At 44.3% G+C, this 25,978-nt stretch overlaps 1 protein-coding gene across 3 annotated transcripts in view; it reads left to right on the top strand.

The window, feature by feature from the left end:
• Positions 1–25,978, top strand: part of L3MBTL1 (L3MBTL histone methyl-lysine binding protein 1) — a 420,932-nt gene that overhangs the window by 203,176 nt on the left and 191,778 nt on the right. For all 3 annotated transcript variants that reach the window (XM_069243749.1, XM_069243751.1, XM_069243750.1), the window contains one exon: positions 16,630–16,721. In XM_069243749.1, coding sequence (XP_069099850.1) covers positions 16,630–16,721 — 92 coding nt within the window. The remainder of the gene's footprint in view (positions 1–16,629; positions 16,722–25,978) is intronic.

The following is a 25,978-nucleotide window of genomic DNA, read 5'->3' on the forward strand; positions in this document are numbered from 1 at the left end:
GGGTGAGGGGTTGCACCTGATCACTCGGTTTTATAAAGCTCTCCGGGAGGATCAGTCGACGGTAATGGGAGTGAGTTGCAGGGCTTGGGAGAGGGATCTGGGGGCACCCATGTCGGAGTCTGACTGGGATTTAGCGCTGTCCATGGTGGGTATGGTGTCACGTAATAACAGATTTAAGTTACTGCACTTTAACTTTGTACATAGGACGTATCTCACACCAAGTCGTTTAAACAAGATTGACCCGGGCGCAGAGCAGGGTGTCCTAGGTGCGGCTTGTTGGGTGCTTCATTCTTGCATCTGGCTTGGACTTGTAGGCTGGTAAGCAGGTTTTGGCATGCTGTAGTGGAGAAAGTTGTGGATGTGACAGGTCTGGGAATAGAGGCGACACCAATGGCTTGTCTGTTGGGAGTGACCCAGAAGCCGCGGGCCGTACTATTCCATACAAGTTAGCTCAACTGACGTTGGTACTGGCTAGACGCAGGGTGGCGATTGGATGGACGAGCACCCGGAGTCCATTGCTCCCCGTCTGGATACGGGACTTAATGGAGTGGGGTGTGGCAGAGGAGCAACACATGCGCTGCACGTGTAAGGATGATAAGGTGCTCACTGACTTGGAGGTATGGAGTACATTGCAGGATCCGTTCTCCAGTGTGGAGGGGAGGAGCTCTGCAGACAATACGGAGGATCAGGGTGGGGATATTGCATAATGAATCTATTGTGTAGGAGACAATTAACTATGGTATTGCCATTTATTCTTATCTCTTATGACGATTTTATGGGGTGGGGGTGGCGGTTGGGTTTTTTCACATATTGGATGCGGTTGGCCTCTGGTTGGTCTATGCTTGATACCGCTATTGTATTGTAATATAGTAGGTCTATTTTTTTGGGGGGGGGCATGGCCCGCACTGTACTGTTTGTATACAGCTTATAATACTCAATAAAAACGGTAAAAAAAAAATAAAAAAAAGATTTCTTCTTATTACAACTTCGAACACTCTGACCATGTCAGGATCTCCCAAAAAAAGGCATTTTTAAGCCATGTAACAAGTGTGGCAAAAAGAGATTTTATTCAGAAGACCCTCACAGAGAGTGTACTTATTGTCTACATCCACATCATAAAGTTGTGGACTGCAAAATCTGTAGAACGTTCTCACAAAAAACACTTAAAGACAGAGAAGAAAGACTCCTCTTGGGCTACAAAAGTGTAAATCTAAGGAGGCATTCTGTGATGACTCTTCAAAAACTGAAAAATCCCACAAGAGAGGAAGATCGTTGGAAGTTGAGCCTCCAGAGCCCCACAAACAAGCACTTAAAAAAATCTCATGGAAAAGAGATGGTGCCACATCCTCCTCAAAAGTATTTTCTGTGCCTTCAACACCAGCTACCAGAGAAAGTTCTTTCAAGAAAATTTCTAAATCACTTCCTTCTACATCAAAAATGGTTTTGGAGAAAAAATCAAAGATTTAAAAAATCTCCTCACCGTCAATGACAATCTCGTCGACGATATCGTCAACAACATCTACCACCATGACTCCAACTTTCACAATGGCGGCGTCTCCTATGATAATGTCCTTGTCTCTATTATTGTCGACGACCATTGTTTCCTGCAGGATCACATTGAAGCCTTTGTCGTCCAAGACAACTAAGGAGTTACTGTCTACGAGCCCACCAACGAGACCTATAGGTACGGGGATATCCTTACCATCGTCAATTCCACAGTCGACGAAAGGTCTAAAAAAGACATCTTCGGCGACAATGCCATTGACGATGTCATCGTCAACGAGACCACTGTCTACGAGACCACCGTTGACGAGGCCACAGTCGACAACATCATCGTTGGTCAAACCATCATCGACGACACTATTGCCTACACCATCTCAACAACCTTTGATACATGTTACTGGCCTGTCTCCTACAGACCAGCTACTGCTTCCAGAGCACACCTCACAGAGTAAAGTCACACCATTTCCACCTCATCATCTCATAGACGACAACTCAGAGGTGGAGGGACTTTTTCGAGTAGTACATAGCCCTTCAGAGTTGCACATTAAGTGCCAGGATGACGATCAAGATGACGACCAATATTACCACTCCACTGTTTACGTACCAGAAAACGTGCAGCACAGCTACCCGCCTAGTTCATCACATAATATTCAGGATCAGACAATGCAAGTGCTGCAAGATTTGATTTTTAACTTGCAAGCAATGCTGCAGGACTATTTATAAAGACTTTCCCGAACCTGTTCAATCGGCACCTCCATCAGAGCCCCAAACACCGGCAAGGTCACCACTAAATTCCTCCTACTCGTCCCACTTCGCTATCCTTTTCAGGGGTTCCGCTAACTACACTACCATTAGCGGATCCTCCGTCAGATGACCAACATACATCGCAAAATGATCAGGAGGAGAAAGGAGAATTAGGAGACCAGGACTCCACATCTTCAGAGTGGGTCAATTATATCATACAACCACCATCACCACCACAGCCACCTCCGGTAGACTCCCCACCAGACGACAATGGTGGTTTTCATAGTATAATGGAGCATGCAGCAAAAAGGTTACAATTACCTCTTACCTCTAAGCAGACAGACTATTTCCTACATGATTTTAAGGAACCCAGAGAGAAATCAGTGAAAGCAATACCCATAGTAGATTTCATCTGGCAGGAGGGTATTCATACTATAAAGAATCTGGCCACCATTTCAGCAGTTATGCCAAGACTGGATAAAAAAATGTAAGTACCCGACAATGTTCCAGCTTTTTTGATCGGACATCCGAGGCCAGACTCTGTTATAAGTCAAGCTGCGCAGAGGCATTCCTTGAACCCATCAGCACCCATCACAACACCTCCTGATAGAGATGGACGTCTTCTTGATTCTATTGGGAAAAGATTTTCGAGTATGGCAGGGCTTACAGGTCATGCAGCAAATTCTCTTGCGATTCTACCGAGGTTTGACAGGCAAATGTGGTCGGACTTGTCACTTGTCACAATTTATAGATCTTCTTCCAGACGATTGGAGTGACGAAGCAAAACAAATTCTCATAGAAGGTCAGAAAGCTTCTGCAGAAATAATAGATTGTGCAATTGACATCTCCGCAACTGGGTTTCGACAGCTAGCAGGAGGAGCTGTACTCAGAAGAAAGGCCTTGCTAAAGGCCACGTCTTTTAGGCCTGAGGTGAAGAGTAAGATTTTGGACATGTCTTATGATGGCGAATCATTATTCGGGAAGCATAAAGATGACTTTCAGGCTATCAAGACTGATACTGACACAGCCAGATCTCTGGGTGCGTTACAAATTAAACTGCCATCTTTTCAAGGAGCCAGAGGTAGGAGTACTTTCTCCTTTCAGGGAGGGTTTCAGACATATAGGCAACAATATCAACCCTACCAAGGACAGTTTTGTTCTCAATACTCTCAGCAGTATAGACAAGCACCTGCTGCAGCATACAAGCAACCACCTAGGGAAAACTCTTCATGCAGTAGAAAAAGTACAGTATTCTCCTTAGAACAAATCCTAAATTCATACCTAAAATCCCATCAGATTTTCATTTATATAAACCCATTATTCTAAGAATTTTTTTTGCAAACCCTCAGTTGTGTACCGAACAGGCACTTCATACCTTAGATGTTAGAGGGTTTTAACCATTCTACTTGCATTGAACGCAGCAATTTCATAATTGAACCCACTTATTTGTTACTTATGGTCACTCCAGCAACCAAAGCCACTATAGGAAGATGGATCGCAGAGACCATTCCAATATTTCATGCTAAAGGAGGAAAACCATTAGCAGATAGGGTAAAACCTCACTCTACGAGAGCTGTATCCACTTAAGCAGCTCTATTTGCGGATGTGTCAATACAACAGATCTGGAGAGTAGCAACATGGTCTGACAGACACCTTCACACAGCACTACTGCCTGGAGGAAGCTGACAAATCAGATGCAGCGGTGGGGCAAGCAGTTTTACGCCATGTATTCCAATAAGGTGAGCCATCCTATGAATTATTTGCCTGCCTTCCACTTCAAATAAATAAGCAATAATTTGGTATTATAACTGCTAACTACTCTGATTCAAGCATTTGGATCTATGAAAGATTCAATACTGGAGAAGAAGATAAGTTACTTACCTGTAACTGTAGCTCTCCAGTATTGTAATCTTTCATAGATTCACATGCGGCCCACCCTCCTCCCCATAGAGGCTCCCCCTTATTGTGTCTACAGTATACTGCGCCTTGTGCGTGAAAATCTGAGGAACTGGAGCCTCTGTAGTGAGGATTCCAGAAGGTGTGGTTGCCTGATTGGTCAATGCATAACTCTGGTTCTTTTCTTAACAAAGAATATGGATAGAATGTAAAATTGAATTCTACATTCCTTTGAGGCCTGTTATTATATTGTACCCTACTTGTTATGGTACCGAGGACTCCCATCTCGAAGGGGAATGAAACAAGCATGTGAATCTATGAAAGATTACAATACTGGAGAACTACAGTTACCGGTAAGTAACTTATTTTCTTCTCTCCTGGTCATTTTTGTCAGTGTCTCATCTACTGACTTTTGATTTGAAGATGGGCCTGTTAGCTGAAAACTCAGGTAGAATATTTTGGAGTCAATCATAGTTCCTCCACCTATAGCCTTCAGATGTTTTGCTGAAAGATAGTTTATCATGTGTAGGACCCAACTATCATAATTTGAGCCTTATTCAATGTAGTCAGTTTTGGGGCTCCATTGAAAACCAAATGTTTTTGCTTTTTCCTCAATTTGTATCTGTTGAGACCTACTGCACTGATATGGTGTTTCTTGTTCAGTCCTAATGATACAACTTCAGCTATTTGAGCTTCAGTTACTTATTAATCAATCAACCTCAAATGATGTAAAATGTATTGTCTTGTTGTAGTGCCTGTCATTTTAAAGATATGTTAATGTAGATATGGACTAAAACCCACAGGTTCAGTAAACATTGATGTATAAGTTGGCTGTAAAATGAAAGAGCCCTGGGGAGAGCTATAAGCCTTATGAAATTCCCAGGTCTTTGGATTGGGTGAAGAGACAGTCTTTAGCCGTTACTCTGAAGGCTTAGAGATCCCCTCTAGGTAACATAGGATTTAACAGTCTGGCTGGTAGCTCTTTACCAGGGAGCCAAGTGCTAAATCTCCACTGCCCTGATGGGCTAGCAGGCCACATCCCTCCCTCTAATTGACTCATGTAATGAATGGAAAGAAAGACACCTGATTTACAGTTCAGGTAGTGTGGTTCATATATTTTCTATTGCTTGAACTTGAAGAGAATTAACCTCTAAACTAAAGCACCTTTGCCTTATAAGGAGATGGACAACAAAACACACATTGCCAGTGTGAAGTAAAGTGGTACCACAGTTCGGTGACCAGATTTTACCACGGTGCAAATGTCTGAACTAGTCTCTTTAACTGTTTAGTCTGGGCATGCCCTTACATACGAGGAGTCAAAAGTGTAATATGTTTGTGTGACATGCCAACATAAAGGCTCGTACCACTCACCAGAAACTGTGATGAAGTCGTTGGTGGCCACATTCATACACAAAAAGAGTGTTTCTTTTTAGGAAATGCTGATCTGCTCTCACAAGCATAAAGATGTTCTGAGCCAATAAAATACAAAATAAAATCCCTACAGATTGAGGCAACTTTCTTCTGAATAGGAAGCACACATTACTATCAAATCATCTTTTCAAACCTTTCCAATAGAGGTGACACTGTTTTAGTCTAAAATTATCCAGCGTAAGATATTATCATCCCAGGCACACCTCAGAAGCTTTTAGCCACCAAAGTGACTGGACATCCCAGAGGAGCACTATAGAGTGGGATAACAGGATGATTTTAGGAGGACTGAGATGACAGTGTTGCTTAATTGTGTTGAGTACTAAGGCTTCATGCAGTATCAATCAATCAATCAATCAGTCACAATATTTGTAGAGCGCACTACGTACCCGTTAGGGTTTCAAGGCTCTGGGGGGAGGGCTGCTGCTACTGGTCGAATAGCCAGGTCTTGAGGAGTCTCCTGAAGGTGAGAAGGTCCTGGGTCTGCCGCAGGGGGGTCGGGAGGGTGTTCCAGGTCTTGCCGGCAAGGTAGGAGAAGGATCTGCCGCCGGAGGTCTTGCGTTGGAAGCGGGGAACGATGGCGAGGGCGAGGTTGGTGGAGCGGAGTTGGCGGGAGGGGACGTAGAAGTTGAGTCTGTTGTTCAGGTAGGCTGGTCCGGCGTTGTAGAGTGCCTTGTGAGCGTGGGTGAGGAACTTGAAGGTGATCCTCTAGTCTACGGGGAGCCAGTGGAGGTCTTTCAGGTGGTGGGAGATGTGGCATCGGCGGGGTACATCGAGGACCAGTCGGGCGGAGGCATTTTGGATGCGTTGGAGGCGTCGGATGTCTTTTGCTGGGATGCCTGTGTAGAGTGCGTTGCCGTCGTCTAGTCTACTGCTGACGAGGGCCTGGGTCACAGTTTTTCTGGTTTCCGTCGGGATCCATTTGTAGATTCGACGGAGCATGCGGAGGGTGTTGTAGCAGGAGGAGGAAACTGCGTTGACCTGCTTGGACATGGTGAGGCCGGAGTCGAGGACGAAACCCAGGTTGCGTGCTTGGTTGGCTGGCGTTGGAGGAGGTCCCAGCGCGGTGGGCCACCAGGAGTCGTCCCAGGCCGAGGGGGTGCGTCCGAGGATGAGGACCTCCGTCTTGACGGAGTTCAGCTTCAGGTGGCTATTTCTCATCCACTCGGCGATGGACTTCATTCCCTCGTGGAGGTTGGCTTTAGCGGTGTGTGGGTCTTTGGTGAGGGAGAGGATGAGCTGGGTGTCATCGGCGTAGGAGAGAATGTTGAGGTTGTGCTAACAGGCCAGTTGTGCGAGGGGGGCCATGTAGACGTTGAACAGCGTCGGGCTTAGAGAGGAGCCTTGGGGTACGCCGCAGATGATGTTGTTGGCTTTGGAGCGGAAGGGTGTGAGTCGGACTCTCTGGGTTCTGCCGGAGAGAAAAGAGGAGATCCAGTTGAGGGCTTTTTCTTGTATTCCGGCTTCGTGGAGGTGTGTTAGTAGGGTGCAATGGCAGACCGTGTTGAAGGCTGCGGAAAGGTCCAGGAGGATGAGGGCTGATGTTTCGCCATTGTCCATTTGCTGTCCGATGTCATCTGTGGCGGCGAGGAGAGCAGTCTCGGTGCTGTGGTTACGTCTGAAACCGGACTGGGAGGGGTCCAGGATGGAGTTGTCCTCGAGGTGGTGGGTAAGCTGAGCGTTGACGATCTTCTCGATGACCTTCGCCGGGAAGGGGAGGAGGGAGATTGGGTAGAAGTTTTTGAGGTCGTTGGGGTCTGCCTTGGGTTTCTTGAGGAGGGCGTGGATTTCGGCGTGCTTCCAGCTGTCCGGGAAAGTCGCGGTTTCAAAGGATAAGTTGATGACCTTTCGAAGTTGGGGGGCGATGGTAGAGTCGGCTTTGTTGTAAACGTGGTGGGGGCATGGGTCTGAAGGGGATCCTGAGTGGATGGAGTTCATGATCTTGCAAGTTTCAGTGTTGTCTACGTGGGTCCAGGCGGTCAGGCGGTTGGCGCAGGTGGAGTTGTCGAGGGTGGGGTCTGACTGAGGCGTGGTGTTGAGGCTGTCGTGGATGTCGGTGATCATTGCCAATTGCTAGTTAAATGTGACAGTCCTGAATGCAACAGGCATGGTGTGTTCTTTGAGACACAAGTATGTTTTAGAGTAAGAACTTTAGGATGTCAAAGTGGTTTTGAGTCAGATTCCAAAGTATAGTGGGTCTTTTTACTCATTTGAGTGGAAACGTAATGTTGCCATTAATCTTCCGAGCTACACGTACCTAATATTCAGTTAACAAGAGCAATGATATCCTAGTAAATGTAGGGGCAGGATGTTAATCACTAATTGTTCATACTTGTCCCCTACCACTTTCATTGCGATTCCAGGGTGAAATGATCCTTGATTTGTGGAAGCGATTCATTGAGCTACTTAAGCCTCTATGTTCAGTTGCCTAAGGTTCGAGACGTCATGTGCTAAGCCAAAAAAGCTTTCCTGATTTGCAGGGGTTTAAGACACCAACTCAAAGACATGCAGGGCCAGGACCTTGGTGCTTTGATAATGCTTGCTTTACAATTAGGCCATTGTATAGCCAAAAGAAGAGGAAAAAGACAAAATACTTGAGCACTCTGTCCCATGACAACTCTCCCATGACGACTGTATACACAGTTCCTTGTGAGCCAATGCACATCCATAGTATCGGGAAGACTCTGACGAAACGAGAAGAAGACATGCATTTGCAATGCAGTAGGTCTTGCATTTGCTCGAGTTAGAGCTGTTACAGTTGTAAATTCCTAACTGCACTTTTCTTTCCACTTAAATTGGAAATGAAAAGTAAAACAGTTGACATAAGCGAGCCAATTCAAAGTGCCACGGCTGCCATGAGCACAAAGGAGAGACACAAAAGGAAAAATAAATTTGCTTGCAGTCAAACGTATTGGCAAACGTGCAATTATCCATGTAACAGGGTCGATTTCAGGGACAAATGTAAAGCATTTACCAGTGATATCAAAGGATTTCTGAAAGGCAAGCCACGAATGAGTGATAGTGCTGGGTGTGCGGTGGGGTTGGTTAAAAGCCCACAGATAGATTACAACAGGTCAGAGCGCTTGCTCACTCGACCTAAAAAATGAAGGCAGAACACTAAGTAGTTATTTTGAAAACAAGGACGCTATGTAAATGAGTGAACGTGAAAAAGCTTGACAGTCACCAAAGTCTTGCTCATTATCCTGCAGGTGGCAGCTGCCTCTTTTACCATAGGTGTATCCTTGTTCATAGATTTATCCGCATTCATTTCTGTACAGGAATGGCATCATTTATGGTTGATTCACTTGCAGCTGGGAACTTTTGTTTCTGCACGTTTCTGCCAACCATCTTATACCGGTAGTAAAAAGGGCAGAAAAAAATAGTTGGCACCAAGTTGGCATTAGACTCCATTACTCACCAGATACTAAAATAAAGTTAGTATGTTCAGGAGGCCCCAGTGCAGAGTCAGTAAATTTTGATTCATGATTAGGAGTTTGGAATCTCTTGTGTTTGCCATTATGGACAGCATGATTTGACTAGACGCTATCAAAACGAACTGTCTTGTTTCTCGCTGCGTCCTCAAAAACTGCTGTGCACAGTGCAATACAAGCCAGTTTGTTGTAACACCACCTGTCCTGCAGATGGAGACCACCTCAAGGGGGCAAGAGCTCAAACACTAAATATCAAGACATATTCAAAAAGCAGAAAGCAGACACCATTCTGCCTTATAAGATGGTAGTTCTTTATCTTTTGTTCTTTAAAGGTTTATATAGCGCCTAACTGCCAACGGCCTCGTAGCGCTTAAACAGCCATAACGGTGACATACTGTTTAAATTTATTCAAGGGATTTAGGTTTTAAATAGCCAAGTCTTCAGTTCCTTTCTGAACGACATCTCTTGCGGGTTTGCTCTCATCTTGAGTGGAAGATTATTCCTAAGCAAAGCGCCTTGATATGCTACCGATCTTCCTCCCCATCTGGCTTTCCTCGTGGTTGGAATTATGGCCAGGTTAGCTGAGGAGGATCTAAGTGGCCTAGCTGGAATATAAGCCTGAGCCAGGGTTTTCAGCATTTCAGGTCCCTTATCAAATATGGATCTATGAAAGTGGCACAGGGTCTTGAACTGAATCCTTTCAGCTACCGGGAGCCAGTGTAGGGAAACAATTCCTGGCCGTATTGAATATTGTTTAGGAATATTCAATAACTGACGAGCCGCTGCATTTTGTACCCTTTGCAATCTCTGAATTACATATTTCGGGGAGCCAATAAACAAAGCATTACCATAGTCCATCCGAGCACCAATCAGTGCCTGGACAACCACTCTTCTAGCTGGGAAAGGTAAAATAGTTAGAACCTTCCTCAGGGTCCTTAGCAGAGCAAAAGCAGTTCCTGCTATTCTATTCGCATGTTGGGCCATTGAGAGAAGGGGGTCCAGCCATACACCTAAGCTTTTAATGAGGCCTTTGGGGGGGGGGGTCGATACTCCTCTCAATAGGCTGGAGTTTAAAGGAGGAATTTTATTTCCAAAAAACATAACCTCTGTTTTGTCATCGTTAAGCTTAAGTTTACTATCAGCCATCCAGCTTGCAACTGCTTTCATACATGGACCTAGAGCTGAGCCCATATCTGGGTGGGAATTAGAAAAGGAGACTATCAGCTGCGTATCATCTGCATATGAAACTAGGTTCAATCCGAAAGGCTCAACTATGCCTGCTTATGGCCTCATGTAGATGTTGAAAAGTAATGGACTTAAGGCCGAGCCCTGAGGAACACCACAACTACTGAAGGTGCTCCTAGAAATATACTCTCTATCGAGTACCTGAAATGACCTCCCATATAAAAAGGAGCCAATCCAGTCTAACGCGGAACCGGCAATTCCACATCCTTGTGCCCTTTCTATGAGGATTTTTAAGTCAACTGTATCAAAGGCCGCACTTAGGTCAAGGAGGATAATCGCGGTTTCCATACCTATATCCATCCTCTTCCTTGCCTCTTCTGTTATGGCGATCAGAGCAGTTTCTGTACCATGTTTAGGTCTAAAACCCATCTGGGTAGGATGTATAAGATTCTTATCTTCCAGGAATGTGGATAACTGAGTGTGTACATGTTTCTCCGCCAGTTTGGCAATTAGGGGCAGTAATGAGATTGGTCTATAGTTGCTCAGGATCTTGGGATCTAGGCTGGTTTTCTTCAAGAGTGGCTTGACAATGGCTGGTTTCCAATGGTCAGGCACTGTGCCGTCACTCAGAGAGGTATTAATAAGATTCTTTATTATCGGCCCTACTACTGAGATTCCGAAGGATAGAATTTGGGGGGGGGCAGGGTCTAGTGGGGAGCCCGATTTTGTTGACCTCAATAGATTGGTAACTCTGTCCAAACTGATGGAAGTAAAGTTTGTGAAAAGGGTTGCCTGCCCAACCTCTTGGCTTATTCTCTTCTGCCCTTTATTAGGGGAATTGGGAAAGGCTAGGTAAATATTCTGGATTTTATCCAGAAAAAAACTAGCCAGATCTTCTACATGTTGTTGGGGGGAATCCCTAGTTTCTGCTTCCTCTCTTGGATGGATCAGATCTTTTAGGACATTAAAGATCTCCTTGGGTGAGTTGGCCGCTGCTTTAATTTTTCCTGAGTAATAGGTCGCCTGAGTTTTTTTAATTTCCAGATGATAATCTCGAATTACATTTTTATAATCCCTTTTCATGGATTCATCTTTGGTGCAGCACCATCTCCTCTCTAGTTTCCTACACTCTCTTTTTTTCTCTAATAAGTCTGCATTGTACCATGGAGCTGACTTCTTACGCGGGGTGCTTTTAAACGAGGAGAGGGGTATAGTCTCCTCTAGGCTGTTCTCTATCCATTTATTAACAGAAAGCGAAAAATCTGTTATATTATTTGTATTTATACTTCCTGGTCTATTTTTCTCCAGTGCGGAGACAAAATCTGAGGATTTTAATCTGTGCCATTTCCTTCTGCGTGAGAGTGCCCCCATATATGGGACCTTGTAGTGCGTAAGATGTAATTCCATTTCTACAAGGAAGTGATCCGACCATGCTAGCGGGGAGGATTATAACATTTTTATATTTGGGTTATTAGAAAAAGCCAAATCAAGTGTATGACCCTTAACATGGGTGGGGCCATGAATAAGTTGTTTTAAATCACATGCATTCATATCTGCTATCAGCATCTTAGAAGATGCATTTATCTGTGTTCTCCGCATGAAGGTTAAAGTCACCCAACACTAAAAAGTTGGATTTAGTGTGTATTACTTGTGAGGTGTGTTCTGCTAGTGACATTATAAAATCTCCCATGGGACCAGGTGGACGATAGATCAGAACACCCGAAAGTGTGTAATGCGGGTTTACGTTGATGGCGAACGACATACTCTTGCAGCCTTTGATTAGAGTAGGGGTGGAATTGATCTTACATGTGTCTCTAAGAATGACTGCAATGCCTCCCCCTCTACTAGGTCTGTCCACTCTACTGATAGCCTATGGGAAGGGCCATAACAATATCTGGTGCAGAGCTTTCATCCAGCCATGTTTCTGTTAGAAACAAGGCCAGGGGTTCAGTTTTTTCTATTAAAAGCTGAATGTCCATTGTATGAGCTCCTAGTGAACGACAATTAATTAAGCATATGGGAAATTTATCATGATTCTCCGCTTGTCGATGGTCTGTGGATCCTTTAGGTGACCATGCACAACTGGGGCATCTAAATTTGACCTTATGTGGGTCTAGGCTGTTGCAACACCGGGCAGGAGGTTTTTTTGTTAAGGACAAATAGTTCCTCTCTCGAATAAGTGATAACTATCTGTTCAGTTAGAGCTCGGGCATAATTTCTAGGCTCTTGGCTCGTTCTGGCGCGGACGGGCTCATAGTGTGGCTAAAATAGCCGTCCAGCACCATTCTGCCTTATAAGATGGTAGTACCAGGTACTAGAACTGGACACCAGTTTCCAAAGGCTTTCTAAGTCCCTTTCTTCTTGCTCAATATTCTTTGTTCCTAAGAAACAAGCTGAGCTATGTATTTGCATAAACCATAGGGCTAGCAATCTATTTATAATCATGAACCGCCACCAGTTCCCTTTAATTTCATAATTGCATCAGCAAACCCACATTAGCAAACCTTTGGATGGTCTTGCTTGCCTTAACATTTTTGCCATTTATAGCACCATAATGTGCACGATCTGCAAACTACCTAATGTGAACCCTAACACCGCCTGATCTGTGGCTGATGATATTTCAAGGACTTTTTTACCCTTTCCATATTTTATCTGCTCCAGATACCACTGCATTTAAAGCCCTTTATGCTCTGTGCATGATTTTCCCCCTTTCAGCACTTCTTTTGATTTCTGATTAAATGTATCTATGTTGGATCATTAGTTAGAGATTCTTAGTTTAACAGTTGTTAAGTTAGTCTTCAGCCTCTATAGTACTGTATTTACTCAGTCATTGGAGAATTCAGGACTGATCACCAGCACACATTACTTACTGAATTATCTGCCACTGCTGTTCATTTTACTCAATTCCTTTAGGCGCATTCTAGAGTACGTGGGAAATTGACTTCATTTTTCATGAATTCCTTGCAAAGCTGCTTTTGTGAGTGTTTTTGCAGTGCCTAAGTGTCTGTCAGAAGTTTATGCATGTTGAGGTTAGCTGTTGACACATCAGATTTACTTAACAGTGAAATGTGGATGGAACCATCATGTGATCAGCCAAATTATTTATCAGGCTATGTCTATTTTTTGTTACTTAGAGGTGAGGCATGCGGCAAAGAGATGTTTTAGTTTGACTTTATGGGGAGTGTTCCTTTGGTACACTTTTTATTGGGTTCAATCTCTCTTAGCTCGTAAACTCAAAAGGGTTTCTTCTAATACTTAAAAAGCTATGGTGGAGGTCGGTAATGTGTCTGACTCAGTACCTAACACTTTTTCATGGAAGCATTCTTGATTGTGCTCCACTGTGCACTTAGTCTAACTGTTTTGTACCCACTTCGCTTTGTATACTGGTCCTCCTACTATTGAGGGTTAGTCTCCAGTCTCAGGTTGTTGACTTTTAGCAACCTCTGTGACAACACTCAGCAATCAGGTTGAATGTCTTCCTCCCTCTCTTTCTCCCCTCCCTTCCCCCTAGAAAGGCCATCTTAGAGACACATTAACTTGTGTTTTCTTGCCAGGGCCTTGGGACTGAGGCCCTGCATTTCTATTCACTCCCCCACTAGCCCCCCTTGTTCCCCTGTACAGACATCCATGCACTTCAGCTACCTTCTACAGCATAGAAACATCTCTGCAGTAGTGCAGGACAAAGCAGGCTGCATCCACAGGGTTAGCTATGAGAAGCATGGGCAGCTCTCATCTGGCAAGGTTGAGAGGACCTGTCCCCAGGTATTTCGTTGACACACCATGCCAAAATAGAGACTCTGCTACTCTTGTTTGTTTTGCTACTGGTTGTTTCCTTTCCTCCACCTTGCATTTTAACTCCCGCTGATTTCTTGAGGCTATGGCTGCACTGGTTGTATAGTGATGGGTGGTAGGGTCAAGAAAATCAGAAGTGGGAAACTTTGCCATCCAAAGATTTCCTTAGTATTCCAAATTAGATTGTAGGCATGTTCGAATTAGGATTGCTTCTGATTACATGTTTAGATTAGTATTGCTTCTGATTTATAATTATTTCTTTGTTATAGAGTGCATCCTTTGTTACCTACCATTTTGGTATCTCTCGTTTACTTACATTTTGATCCATGACTCCCTGGATGGGTGCTATGTCATGCTTTGGCACTTACCCTTAAATGATCATTGTCACTTCCCTCGTCCAGTGCATAAAAATGTGTGCAGAAAAATCACCCTCAAACAAACATTCTCAGATTTAGATTTGAAGCCTTCACCTGGTTAGCAGGATTCTGGAAATCATAGTTGCATGACTCACTCTCCGCACATAGCCAGCAAGTGCTGTAGTGTGAAGTTCTTTACACCTTGCCTCACTGCAGCTGAGCATAGTCATATATATTCAATAGGAGGGGCAGGGACCCAGTGAAGGTCCAGCACCTATGCCCCAAAATATCAATAAACAACTGAAGGTGCTGTTTCTATTGGGGAACTGAAGAATGTGAGGCTGGAAAAAGCAGAGCTATAAGGGAGTCATGAAATGGTGCCCTCACAAACCCAAATGGGTGTCAAGCTTTATCATAGGGCAAGCTCCTCATCTGGCAGATCTTTTTAGTTACGCCGTAATGATGGTCTAGTATCTAAGAGTGTATTCTGTGTAGGGTGGTGGAGAGTGCATTAAAACTGTCTACCTAAAGAACCTTTTATGTTATGTCCTCCTTGGCAGGGTTAAAAACAAAGACAAGGTGCTACCCACCCAACTTGAGGTACCCAGGTAGCCTTGTAGTGTGACTTCAGTAGGGTCAACATGTTTCGTACCCCTTGGTCCAGACGGTTCCTTGACGCCTCATCAGGGCCAGAAATCCCTACCATGCACCAAAAAGTATATGCAATAGTGGATGTTCCCTAACAGATAGAAGCACCTTTCTATGGTATGATCCAACCTAGAGACAGATAAATAAAACAAATAGACAAGAATTGTGTTGTGTTGTGCAAATCAACATATTTTGGAGTGCAGGAGAAATTTACACTACAAGCAATAGGGTCCAAAATGTTGCAGTTAGGTGATCAGTGCTAGTATGTATAGCAGCCTAGGAAGGTGACCACACATGTAAAAACTGTAAAATCACAGTACACAAAGACCAGCAACAAATAGCATAAAAGAGACTTGAGGGTCGCCTATTTCATTTGGCAAGGGCAGAGAGTCTTACCCTGTTGGATACATCTGTCATGCCCCTTAGGTCTTAAGCACAATAATGCACACAGCTGCAAAAAAGCTGCAAACACAGAGAAATAGAAATGTATGAAAATAAGTGACAAGGGACCATTGGTGTCAGGGGAACCGTATTATGGAAGACATATCAAGTACTCACGTGGTTCCGGGCAATGATCGCCAACGACCTACCCCGACTCCACTTAGCCTGAAAATGAATTTTGGACTGAAGATGTAGTATTAGTAAGGCTTGTAATAATTGCAGTGCTACTCAGGTACGGGTGTAAACATTCTCCTGACGCAGGTTGTCATCTTAGGTCAGCTGAGTGGTCAGGTGACTGTGCGTGTAAAGTGACATGCGGCCTGGTCACGGATGGTGTCTATGTGCAACCACGCATAAGTGGAGCCGTGTGTGCCAGTGTCAGCCGTGGATTGGCTGAGGCCACGCACTCGCAGCTGTTCATGCGGCTGTATCAACAAAAGGGAGAACGGAAAGGAAAAGCAGGTGTTGGGATGATCCCGGTCGCCATCTTAGAGTGCCTTCAAGATTTTATTAGTTCTTAATAGAACTAGTGAAATCTCAAACCAATATTCATGTGACTACCGGAATATGTACCCTTTATTCCGAAAACCTATGATGGCTGTTGTTCTTAATTAGGAAAAATCATTTGAGAGACAGTGGTGCCATCTCTAAATACTACAGTGTTTACTCCTGAACTAATAAGAATTACTGTGGTGATTATGAAAAGAAAACTTATGCTACATCCTCTATGTCTGAAGTTCTCTGGTGGCTGGTAACTTCACATAACAAACACCCAGAGAGCCCTACAGCAGGATAGTAAATGGATTTCCTAGCTTCATCAGCAAGTGTATGTCAGAATATGATTTACAGGAATATTGTCTTACAGAAATATAGTGTCCTAAATACTATTATTATCAATGTTGTCCCACTGGGTGTAAAATTTCCATTATTAACTCCAGTGCAATATTTGTTGCACAGCTATTTAGGTCAAGAGTTTATAGATATTCTAGTATGTATCCAGCTCATTTCACCATTTTAGAGCTTGTCGCCCAACTTTATGGCAGAGGTAGAGCATTTTGAAATATGTTTTCCAATGATTTCCCCTTCTTGGAGTTTCTCGGTAGTGCCATTACAGCTTCTTTTATTCTGTGGCCCTTTGTTTAGAAGTGAAAGTTTAAGTCAACATTTATCTCTGTATATTTTGCTCTTTCCTCCTGGGTGTTTAGGTTACAGAGAGGAAGACTTTAGCTGGACCAATTACCTGCGAACTATGAAGGCTCAGATGGCCCCAAAACACTTGTTTAGTACACCGAATAACGTGAGTATCAAAGTCACAGCTTTCTTCTGTCTTCTAAGAGTTTGAAAAGATTGATTGGATTCAGGATGCAAACAGGTAATGGTGAAGGATAGGTGTCAAAATTAAATGTACAGATAACCTCAAATTGTTACATTGCAAATTGAGAGATACATCTTTGTTTAAAATTGGGTCTTTGGTTGCCAGTCAGGTTACCCCTTGTCCAAGCAAGGACCCTCAGTCTAGCCAGGGTAAGTCACACACAATCCAAATGATCATGTTCCCACCCTCTGGTATCTTAGCACTGAGCAGCCAGGCTTACCTTAGAAGGCAATGCGTAAAGTATTTGTGCAATACATCATGCAATAACACAGTAGAACATCACAAAAATACACCACACAGTGTTTAGAAAAATATATAATGTTTATCTGGTAGGATGCAGGTTGAAACGATTAAGATGCAATAAGTATATGTTGAAATATCACTGTAAAAATGATATAAAGTGTCTTTAGTCTCTTAAAAAGCAACAAGTGTCTCTTGCTAGCACAAAGTACCTGGTTTGTGATAAAATTCTCCGCAAGGAACCACCGAGGAGAGGGTGCATGGAAAACGGGGAGGTGTGTGTCGAAATTTCCAGCACACACAGCCGATGCATCATTGTGTTTTCACGCAGGGCAGGCTTTGCATCGATTTCGGTCGTGTAGAATGGAATCCTCTTCGGGTTGTGGAGTTTTCAGACACCCTGGGGACGATCCGTAGAAATCCGGCACTTACAGGACGAAGTCACAGGGGCTGCATCGATCGGGTGGGCGATGCGTGGAATTTCTACAGCAGGTGCTGCATCGATTCCTCTCAGGCAGTCCGGCTGCATCGTTCTGGCTCGCCTTTGCGTCGATTCAGTGGACCGTGCGTCAAATTTCCGGTCGCGATGCTGTTCAGCGTACGGTGATGCAAGCTGTGCGTCATTTCTTCCAGGCTGTACGCCGATATTCGCCGCACAGGGAGTTCTCTTGCAGGAACAAAGTCTTTTTGCTCCTGAGACTTCAGGGAACAGGAGGCAAGCTCTATCCAACACCTTGGAGAACACTTCTCAGCACAACTAGAGACCAGCAAGGCAGCAGGGCAACAGCAGAGCAGCAGTCCTCTGCTGGAAAGCAGGCAGGTGAGTCAGTTGGGCAGCCAGGCAGTTCTTCTTGGCAGGTTGCAGGTTCTGGTTCAGGTTCTCTTTTTCAGGAAATGTCTTGCCCAGAAGTGTCTGTGAGGTAGAAGTGTCTACCTCAGAAGTGTCTTAGGGCCATATGTACAAACACATTTTCCCATAGACACAGAATGGATAAAACCCCTTGCTACACCGGGCCCTTAGTTGCTAGGGTCGGAGGCCCTGTTTAAATACCCAAATGTGCCTTTGAAGTGGGGGAGACTTCAAAGAGTGCACAAGGTCCCCTTTCAGTTCCATCCTGTCTGCCAGGGTCCCAGTAGGGGGTGTGGCAGTCCATTGTGTGAGGGCGGGCCACTGTCCTTTTGACATGTAAGTGTCAGGCCCCCCACGCTCCCAGCCCAGGAAGACCCATTCAATATGCAGATGCATGCAAGTGTGACTGAGCATCCTGTGTTTGTCTGATTGAATGCACAAGAGAGCTGTCAACTAAACCTAGCCAGACGTGGATTGGAAGGCACCAAAGGATTTGAGTGTAGAGAAATGTTCACTTTCTAAAAGTAGCATTTTTAAGATAGTAATATAAAATCCAACTTCACCATTAAGCAGGGTTTTGTATCACCATTCTGGCCATACTAAATATGACCTGGCTACTCCTTTCTGATCAGGATCTACCACTCAACCAGTGTATGAGGGTAGCCATAATGCTACCCTATGAAAGGGGCAGGCCTCACAGCAGTGTAAAACAAATTTAGGAGTTTTACACTACCAGGATATAAACACACATGTTCATTTCCTGCCTTTAACCTACATAGCACCCTGCCCCATGGGCTGCCTAGGGCCTTTCTTAGGGGTGACTTATATGTAGAAAAAGGGGAGTTTAAGACTTGGCAATTACTTTTAAATGCCAAGTCGAAGTGGCAGTGAAACTGTGCACACAGGCCCTGCAGTGGCTGGCCTGAGACATGATTATCGGGCCACTTATGTGGGTGGCACAACCAGTACTGCAGCCCACTAGTAGCATTTAATTCACAGGCCCTGGGCACATGTAGTGCACTTGACTAGGGACATACAAGTAAATTAAATAAGCCAATTGGGTATGACCCGATGTCACCATGTTTTAAGGAGAGCGCATATGCACTTTAGCACAGATTAGCAATGGTAAAGTGCGCAGAGTCCAAAAGCCAGGAAAAATTAGGTCAGAAAAAGAGGAGGAGGAAGGCAAAAAGTTTGGGGGTGACCCTGCAGAAAGGCCATTTCCAACAATCTTCATATTCAAATGTGGGTTTGCTGATAAATGAGAACTGAACTGTGCCCCATCTATGAATGTAAGTTGAAATTTGACCAAATGTGAATATACATTGACTAGAATATTCATGTAGACAAATGTTACGAGATGTGTGACTGCAAAAGTGTATATGACATAATCTGTCAGTTTAGTAAAATATGGTCAGGTTGTGTATGAATGCAAGGTGAAATATGACTCAAGTTGTGTTAAAGATAAACAGTAGAGCATGAATGTAAAGTGGAATAGGACCCCTTGAGTGAATACAGTAAAATAGCTATGCATGCATTGATATATTATATGAAATACTGCTCTGTGTCTATGTGATGGTAAAGGGATACCTCAGGTCTTTAATGTAAACTGGAACATGGTACCAGATGTGTGAAGTGTGTTCCTAATGTTGTGAATGTAGGTTTATGACCCCTGGAGCTACTACATATTGTTGTATCTTTCATGGAGCAAGGCAGACAATTTTATCTCCAGACTGAGAGAACAGATGGGCATACCTGCACCCACTCAGATTGTTCAGAGAAAACTGAAACTGAAATTGCTGCAATTTTTAGTATATAAATGAGACAAACTTAAGCATGGAGGCTATTATCCCCGGTGGGACATTTTAGCCCCAACGTACAGTCCGGACAGGGTTCAGGTTGATGCTGACTGGTAGCACCAGGACACAATCACTCTGAAGATGATAAGGGCATTTTAATGGTTAGAGAAGAATAACAAGATTTTTATCAGCCAAGCTGTACCTCCATCCAGTCTCCATCTATTTCTCATGACAATAATGTCCCTAATGGGTTGGTGGGTTCATCTGCAGGACTTGCAAATCCAAGGCTTGTGCCCCAAAGTGGGGAACAACCCGGTTGTGGCAAAGGACACCGAAGTGATGGTCTGCAAAGGCAACATAACTGTCAAGTACTGTACTGTGAAGCAAGGCAAATAAGATAGTTCCTGTTGTCAACAGAAGCTCAGCATCAGTGAAGCATGTACAAGGTAAAGACTGTTTTTTTCATTTGCCACCAGCAGACAGCACATGAGTCATGAGTGTGACTGGATCATAGACAGCGGTCCAAAACATTTTAGTGCTGGGGATCCCTGTAGTGGGACCTTTTTGCAACTAGTCAGAACACCAAGTGTTTCTGGTTCACCAACAAATAGAAATGTATGTTTCTCAAGCTGTAGCCTTTTTGGCGAACTGAACAGCACCATAGCCCACAATCTGGCTGCCCAAGGAGCTGGCCATTTACACCTCTAATAATACTAAAAACAAATGCTTCAAGGGCCTGGATCTGCTATTACTGTCCCCACAGCAGTTTCTATCTTACCTTCTCCATGTAGCCAAACCAGAGCTAAAATGAACTTCAATCAGATTGCTCCTAGCTACCTTGCTCACACATTCAGTAAAGCTGACTTGATATATTTGTTCTCATTGAGCATAATCTTGGAGTTCATGAGAGGATGCTTTTCTAATTTTTCCAAAATCTTCCAAGTTTACTTAATCTTGGGAAATTACCATTGACCTATCAGCTTTGATGAAGGTGCATTTTGGTTCCTTTATAGAGTTTCTATTCCACCTCTTTTTTGAAAAACAGCAGTCTTGATTGCCGCCATCTCAGTGAGAAGTGTAATTGTGATGCAAGCTTTCTTAACATGGGGACCATACCTACATTTTTACAAATACACAGTAGCTCTAAAAAAACACCTCAATATTTATTCCATTTGAATCAGTTGATCCTCCTGCCTACCTTCTTTCCATAGCCAGTACTGTGGCCAAAAGGATGGTAAACACTTAATATCAAAAGATGTTTAAAGTTCTAACTGGAAAAATCCAAGAGTTTTCGTCAGTTGGCCTAACGTTTGGTAGGTTTTGGTCTAGTTGACAAACGCAGGGCCTTGGTGAAGCAGACTTATGAAGATTGATTGTCTTCTGTATCACTGCAGCTCATATCCAGGTAGGCAGAATGGTAGTAGTTCACTTTATGAAAGGCATGGCAGCTGTTCACTTCGTTGGAGTACCCTTAAAGGCAGTGGCTGTGACTTTGAGGACAAAAAACACTCCTTTGCCACCCACTCCTGTCTGCCTTGATGTTTAACTTCCAGAGCAGAGAAGACAGTATCACAGGTGCTTGAAATCTGTTTGCTTAAGGTCTGGTTCCTTTCTGACTACTACTGTTGGTTCTAAGCTACTGCTTTGTTAGTCACTTTCAGTGAATCTATGAAAGATCCAGTGTTCCGGAAAGAAGTTACTTAACTCTGCTGCTCTCCAATGTTAGTATCTATTATTCATCAATTCATATTGAATCTGCCCACATTCTCTTTCACGAGTTCCCCAAGGCTCTTGAGTTACTTAGGGCTGGATTTAGAGTTTAGTAGACAGGATACTCCACCACGGTTGTGGAAATGAGGCAGAGTATCCTCTTCACCAAATCGTTCGTTTACCCACTTTATGAGACGGGTAGACCATCAGGTTTCTGATGTTGGTGCCCCCACTGGATTTGCTGTCAGAAACTGTTAGAAATGGGGTTCCTGGTTGGCTAGGGTAGTCACCTAAGCCAGGCAGTAACCACCAATCTAGTCAGGACAAAGAAGCTACACACCTAAGATGACCCCCTACTCACCCCATTGGTAGCTTGGCATGAGCACTCAGGCTTATCCCAGACGCAATGTGTAAAACATTTCCATGACACACACAACCCAAAGACGCAATACATACACCACAAAAAGAGACTTCAGAACACGCTATATAAAAGTAAACTGTATTGCATCAACATAGACCAGCACAACATAAATCAGTAATATTGTGCCAACCTGGCACTTGTCAAACCAACATAGTGCAAACATAATGAAACCTTTCCATATGGTGCATGACTTAATGAACACAATGTCCTCCCAATGCAAGGAATGTAAATCCTGAAACGCAAGTTATCACAGCAAGGCAATATGACCTACTAAATCAGTGCATAACAATAACCAATCAGTGCATAACATTCAGCATCAGTCCAGAGGACGACAACCACTATGTGGGCGAAGGCAAAACCTGGAAGGAATCACCCCCCAGCGTACCTTCTACCTAAAGGTTACTGCGCTTTCACGCTTCCCCCTACACAATGTGTGGTAGAAGAAAATCCACCTGTTCCAATACAGGAGACTGTGCTCCTATTTCAATGAATGCAAAAATAACAGATGATGGACGGAATGCAGAGCAAATCAAACATTCACCCCAGTAACAGATCTGGGTTTAATCCGTCATTTTGTTGCTTTCGATGCCATTCCAGATTTACCAGGCAATATGCAAATCAATCTTGACCCTGTTCCCCATGGGAACAGACCAGCCCGAACTGCCAGGCCAGGTTCTCCCGGGAGTAGAAAAAAGCATCCTGGGACCGGTTTCAGAGTATCACCCTTCATCAGCCAGGCTCATGACATGACATTGTTTAGTTCATAGAGCAAGAAGCCAACAAGTGTTACCTGCACTTACTAACACATTGGGAAGCCATGGTATTTTGTAAATATATCAAAGATGCCAAGACTGGAATCTATGTTTACAGTTATGTTACTTTGCCTTCTTTCAGGTGTCTTACTGTAAGTGAAAAATGATCCAAAGATGTGTCCAAGATACATAAGATATAAGTAAGGTAAATTTAAAGTGAGAAGCGACCATGTGTGAGTAATTACAAGTCTAAAAATAATTGCAGGTGTACAAATGCAGCTCTGTGGATGACTTCATGTGTCATGACCTTCTGATGCACTTTCATCTCAGGCACTTATGTCCTCCAGAGGGCCATCATAAAAGTTCTATACAAAATGTGCCCCTTATACTACAGCCATACTTGATCATTAATATAGATTTTTTCCAACATAATGAAACAAAATAATAGAATCAAATCAGGCAAATTCCCATAGACCTTCTTTTGTTTAAGTCTGCAGTAATGAGTGACAGAGAGAAAGTACCCTGTTTGGAAAATGTACAGCTTTCTTTATACACGCCATGATGTAAAGTTTTAGATGTGCGGCAATCCGCTGCAGTGCACCTGCGGGCCCCATGAGACAGTTTGGGCTCCATTCCGATTCCCATTGTTGGGTACTCCCTTGGCATTGCTCGTCCCCTGAATTCCACATGGAATGTTTTTATCCCCATCTGGAAGTTTTCCGGTGCTGAAGCCCTCAAAGGTTGACCTTCTCTCAGTGCCAGTTCTCACCTCGCTCCCCACCGAGGTTCTGTCTAAAACTATGACACTCCTACGAGGCCCAGCCAACTGTGGAAGAGGAAAGGTAATTGGAATGGGACAGTTCTCACCAGTACTACTTGCAAACAATTCATAATATATTTGGGTTGAGTTCCATCATGATACAGATGATGTTAGCGAGGCAGCCTTTGGCTCCCTTAGATCTTCTGACATGGCAGATTACGTGGGCATACCACAGGCTAGAGGATTTGATACCTCCCCTAGGGAAGAAATGGACTGGTCGTCAGGGCTATAGTCCCATGAGGTGGCTCCATTCTTCTCAGTGCTCATAAAGCCTGCTGATGTCCTTGAACTTCTCCAAGCCTTGGTGGAAAACTAGTCAAACATCTTGAAAAAAGTTCTGCATCTCTCAACCAGCACCTCTGAACACTTGTTGACAATGAATGGAGCACACTTAGACCTGATGACTACCGCATGGAAACAACCCAGAGAATGCTTTGTCAGGGAATTGTTTGAACTCCGTGGACTGCAGATGGGCCTCTAGGGATCCAGTTTTCTTGTCAGTCAGCACTCTCTTGAAAGGATGGTCATGCATGCCACCTCATGTACAAAACAAAACCCAGACTCCTTTCTGGTACCCCTCCAGACAGGAAGTTAAGTAAGCTGGAGCTAGACAAGAAGACCTTGTCGTACAGTCTGGCACCCTGCTCTGTCAGCTTGCTTGTTGGGGAAGTATGCACACACCCTTTGGATATGGTGCATATGGTGGTGTCAAGCTTAACTAACTGCTTTAGAGTCAACTTAGTCGCAGTTGTTCAGGATGGGTACGATCCAGGCAAATAATTAGAGTTGGCTGATTCTACAGCTAGGGCTATGAATTCCTCTGTAGCCCCCAGGACGCATGATTATCGGCGATCAGCTGGCTTCCCCAGTATGTCCAAGCAGCAGTGATGGACATTCCTTTTGATGAAGCAAGGCTTTTTGGGATAAGGCAGATGGTTTCCTAGAGGAGTTGAAAGCAGGCAGGGGGTGGCCCAATCATTTGGCCTTTAATCCCTAGTGAAAACCTACATTCAGTTTCACAAACTTTAGGAGTTCTTGAGAGGCTTGAGTTTTTGCCAGTGCCAGCCTTCTCAGTCCCCAGCAAAGGAACCAGCTCCTGAGGCAACACATACTTGGATACCCTCCTCTTTCTCTTTCCTCCTCCTCCTCATCTTCTCTCGTGCCAACTGGAAAGCCAGTTTAGCTTTTCTTTAGAAATAGCATGTGTATCCTGGATGGTTATCCTCATTCTGCAGGTCTAGCACAGGGTCCTTGATATTGTAGAAAGGAGTACAGACTATCCTTGCAACATACCCATCCCCACATTCACCCCCTTCCACAGTCCTTTCCGTCAACAGATCACCATTCTGTACTGCTGCAGGATGTGGCAGTCCTGCTTCTGAAAGGGGTAATGGAGTCAGTGCCACAGAAGGAAATATGATGGTGATGCTACTCTTGGTCCTTCCTAGTTCCCAATAAGGACGGCAGTCTTCATTGGATTATAGTCCTCAGACTCTTGGATTTTTATCTTGGCTCAGGTTCCTCTGGCACTGGAAGCTAAAGACTGGATGGTTTTCCTCAACGTACAGGATAAGCATTTCCATACACTGATCCTGCAGTCGCACAGGAAGTACCTGCGTTTCAGATGGTGGTGCCAAAGTTAAGGGTTCCCTCACTACCAGTTTGCTGTCCTCCTGTTTGAACCAACATCGGCACCTTGAGTCGTCACAAAGGTAATGGCAGAGGTTGCAGCCCATCTCAGGGATAAGGAATCTCGACTGGCAGCTCAAAGCCAGTTCACCAGAGATGGTGTCACACAACCTGCAAGCAACTGCCTGCTGTTCAACCTGGGTTTCATTATCAGTATGACCAAATCCTACTTAAACCTTCTCAGCACCTCCTGTTCATAGGGGCATTACTGGACACAAATTCATTTTAAGCCGTCCTTCTGCTGAGGGTCTGAGAAAATCTGGATATGATTCCAACATTTCCAGGTGGTGCTCAAATTCCAGTTGTGATGGTTCTCCACCAGCTTGGTCTGCTCTCTTCCTGAATCATCCTGGTCGCATACACTCATTTGCAGATAAGGGCTGTCTGCAAACAGTGGTTCCAGCCCAGAGGAGATTTGGCAGGCTCCATTAGGCTTTCCTGGGGTACTGCTGTGGATCTGATTTGGTGGTCGGTGGAAGAACACTATATCAGGGGTTGTCCTTCAGCCTTGGCCATGGATGCATTCACCTTAGGATGTGGTGCTTATTTGGAGGAGCTTGAGATCAGAGGCCTCTAGTCTCTGGAAGAGTAGGTTCTTTAAAACAACCTGCTTGAACTGAGAGGAATTGAGCAGACCCCCCAGGCCTACCTCCCTTCCATTCTTAGTCTGTCTGGCCAGATTCTGATGGAGCAGTGGTGTTTCACCTTCTGTGTCAAGAAGCACTGCAGCTTTGACATACCAGGATGGGATTTGCATAGTCGCCAACCTTCTGGCCAGTCTCTGAACACCAGGGCAAACTGCCTAAGTGGGTGTCATCTTGCCAACCGCGAGTGGTGGCTACATTCTGAGGTGATACCCAGTCCTGTGGGGCACCCGTCAGATGGACCTCTTGCAGCA

The sequence above is a fragment of the Pleurodeles waltl genome, chromosome 7 (genome assembly GCF_031143425.1).
Source record: "Pleurodeles waltl isolate 20211129_DDA chromosome 7, aPleWal1.hap1.20221129, whole genome shotgun sequence".
In the NCBI taxonomy this organism is placed as follows: Eukaryota; Metazoa; Chordata; class Amphibia; order Caudata; family Salamandridae; genus Pleurodeles; species Pleurodeles waltl.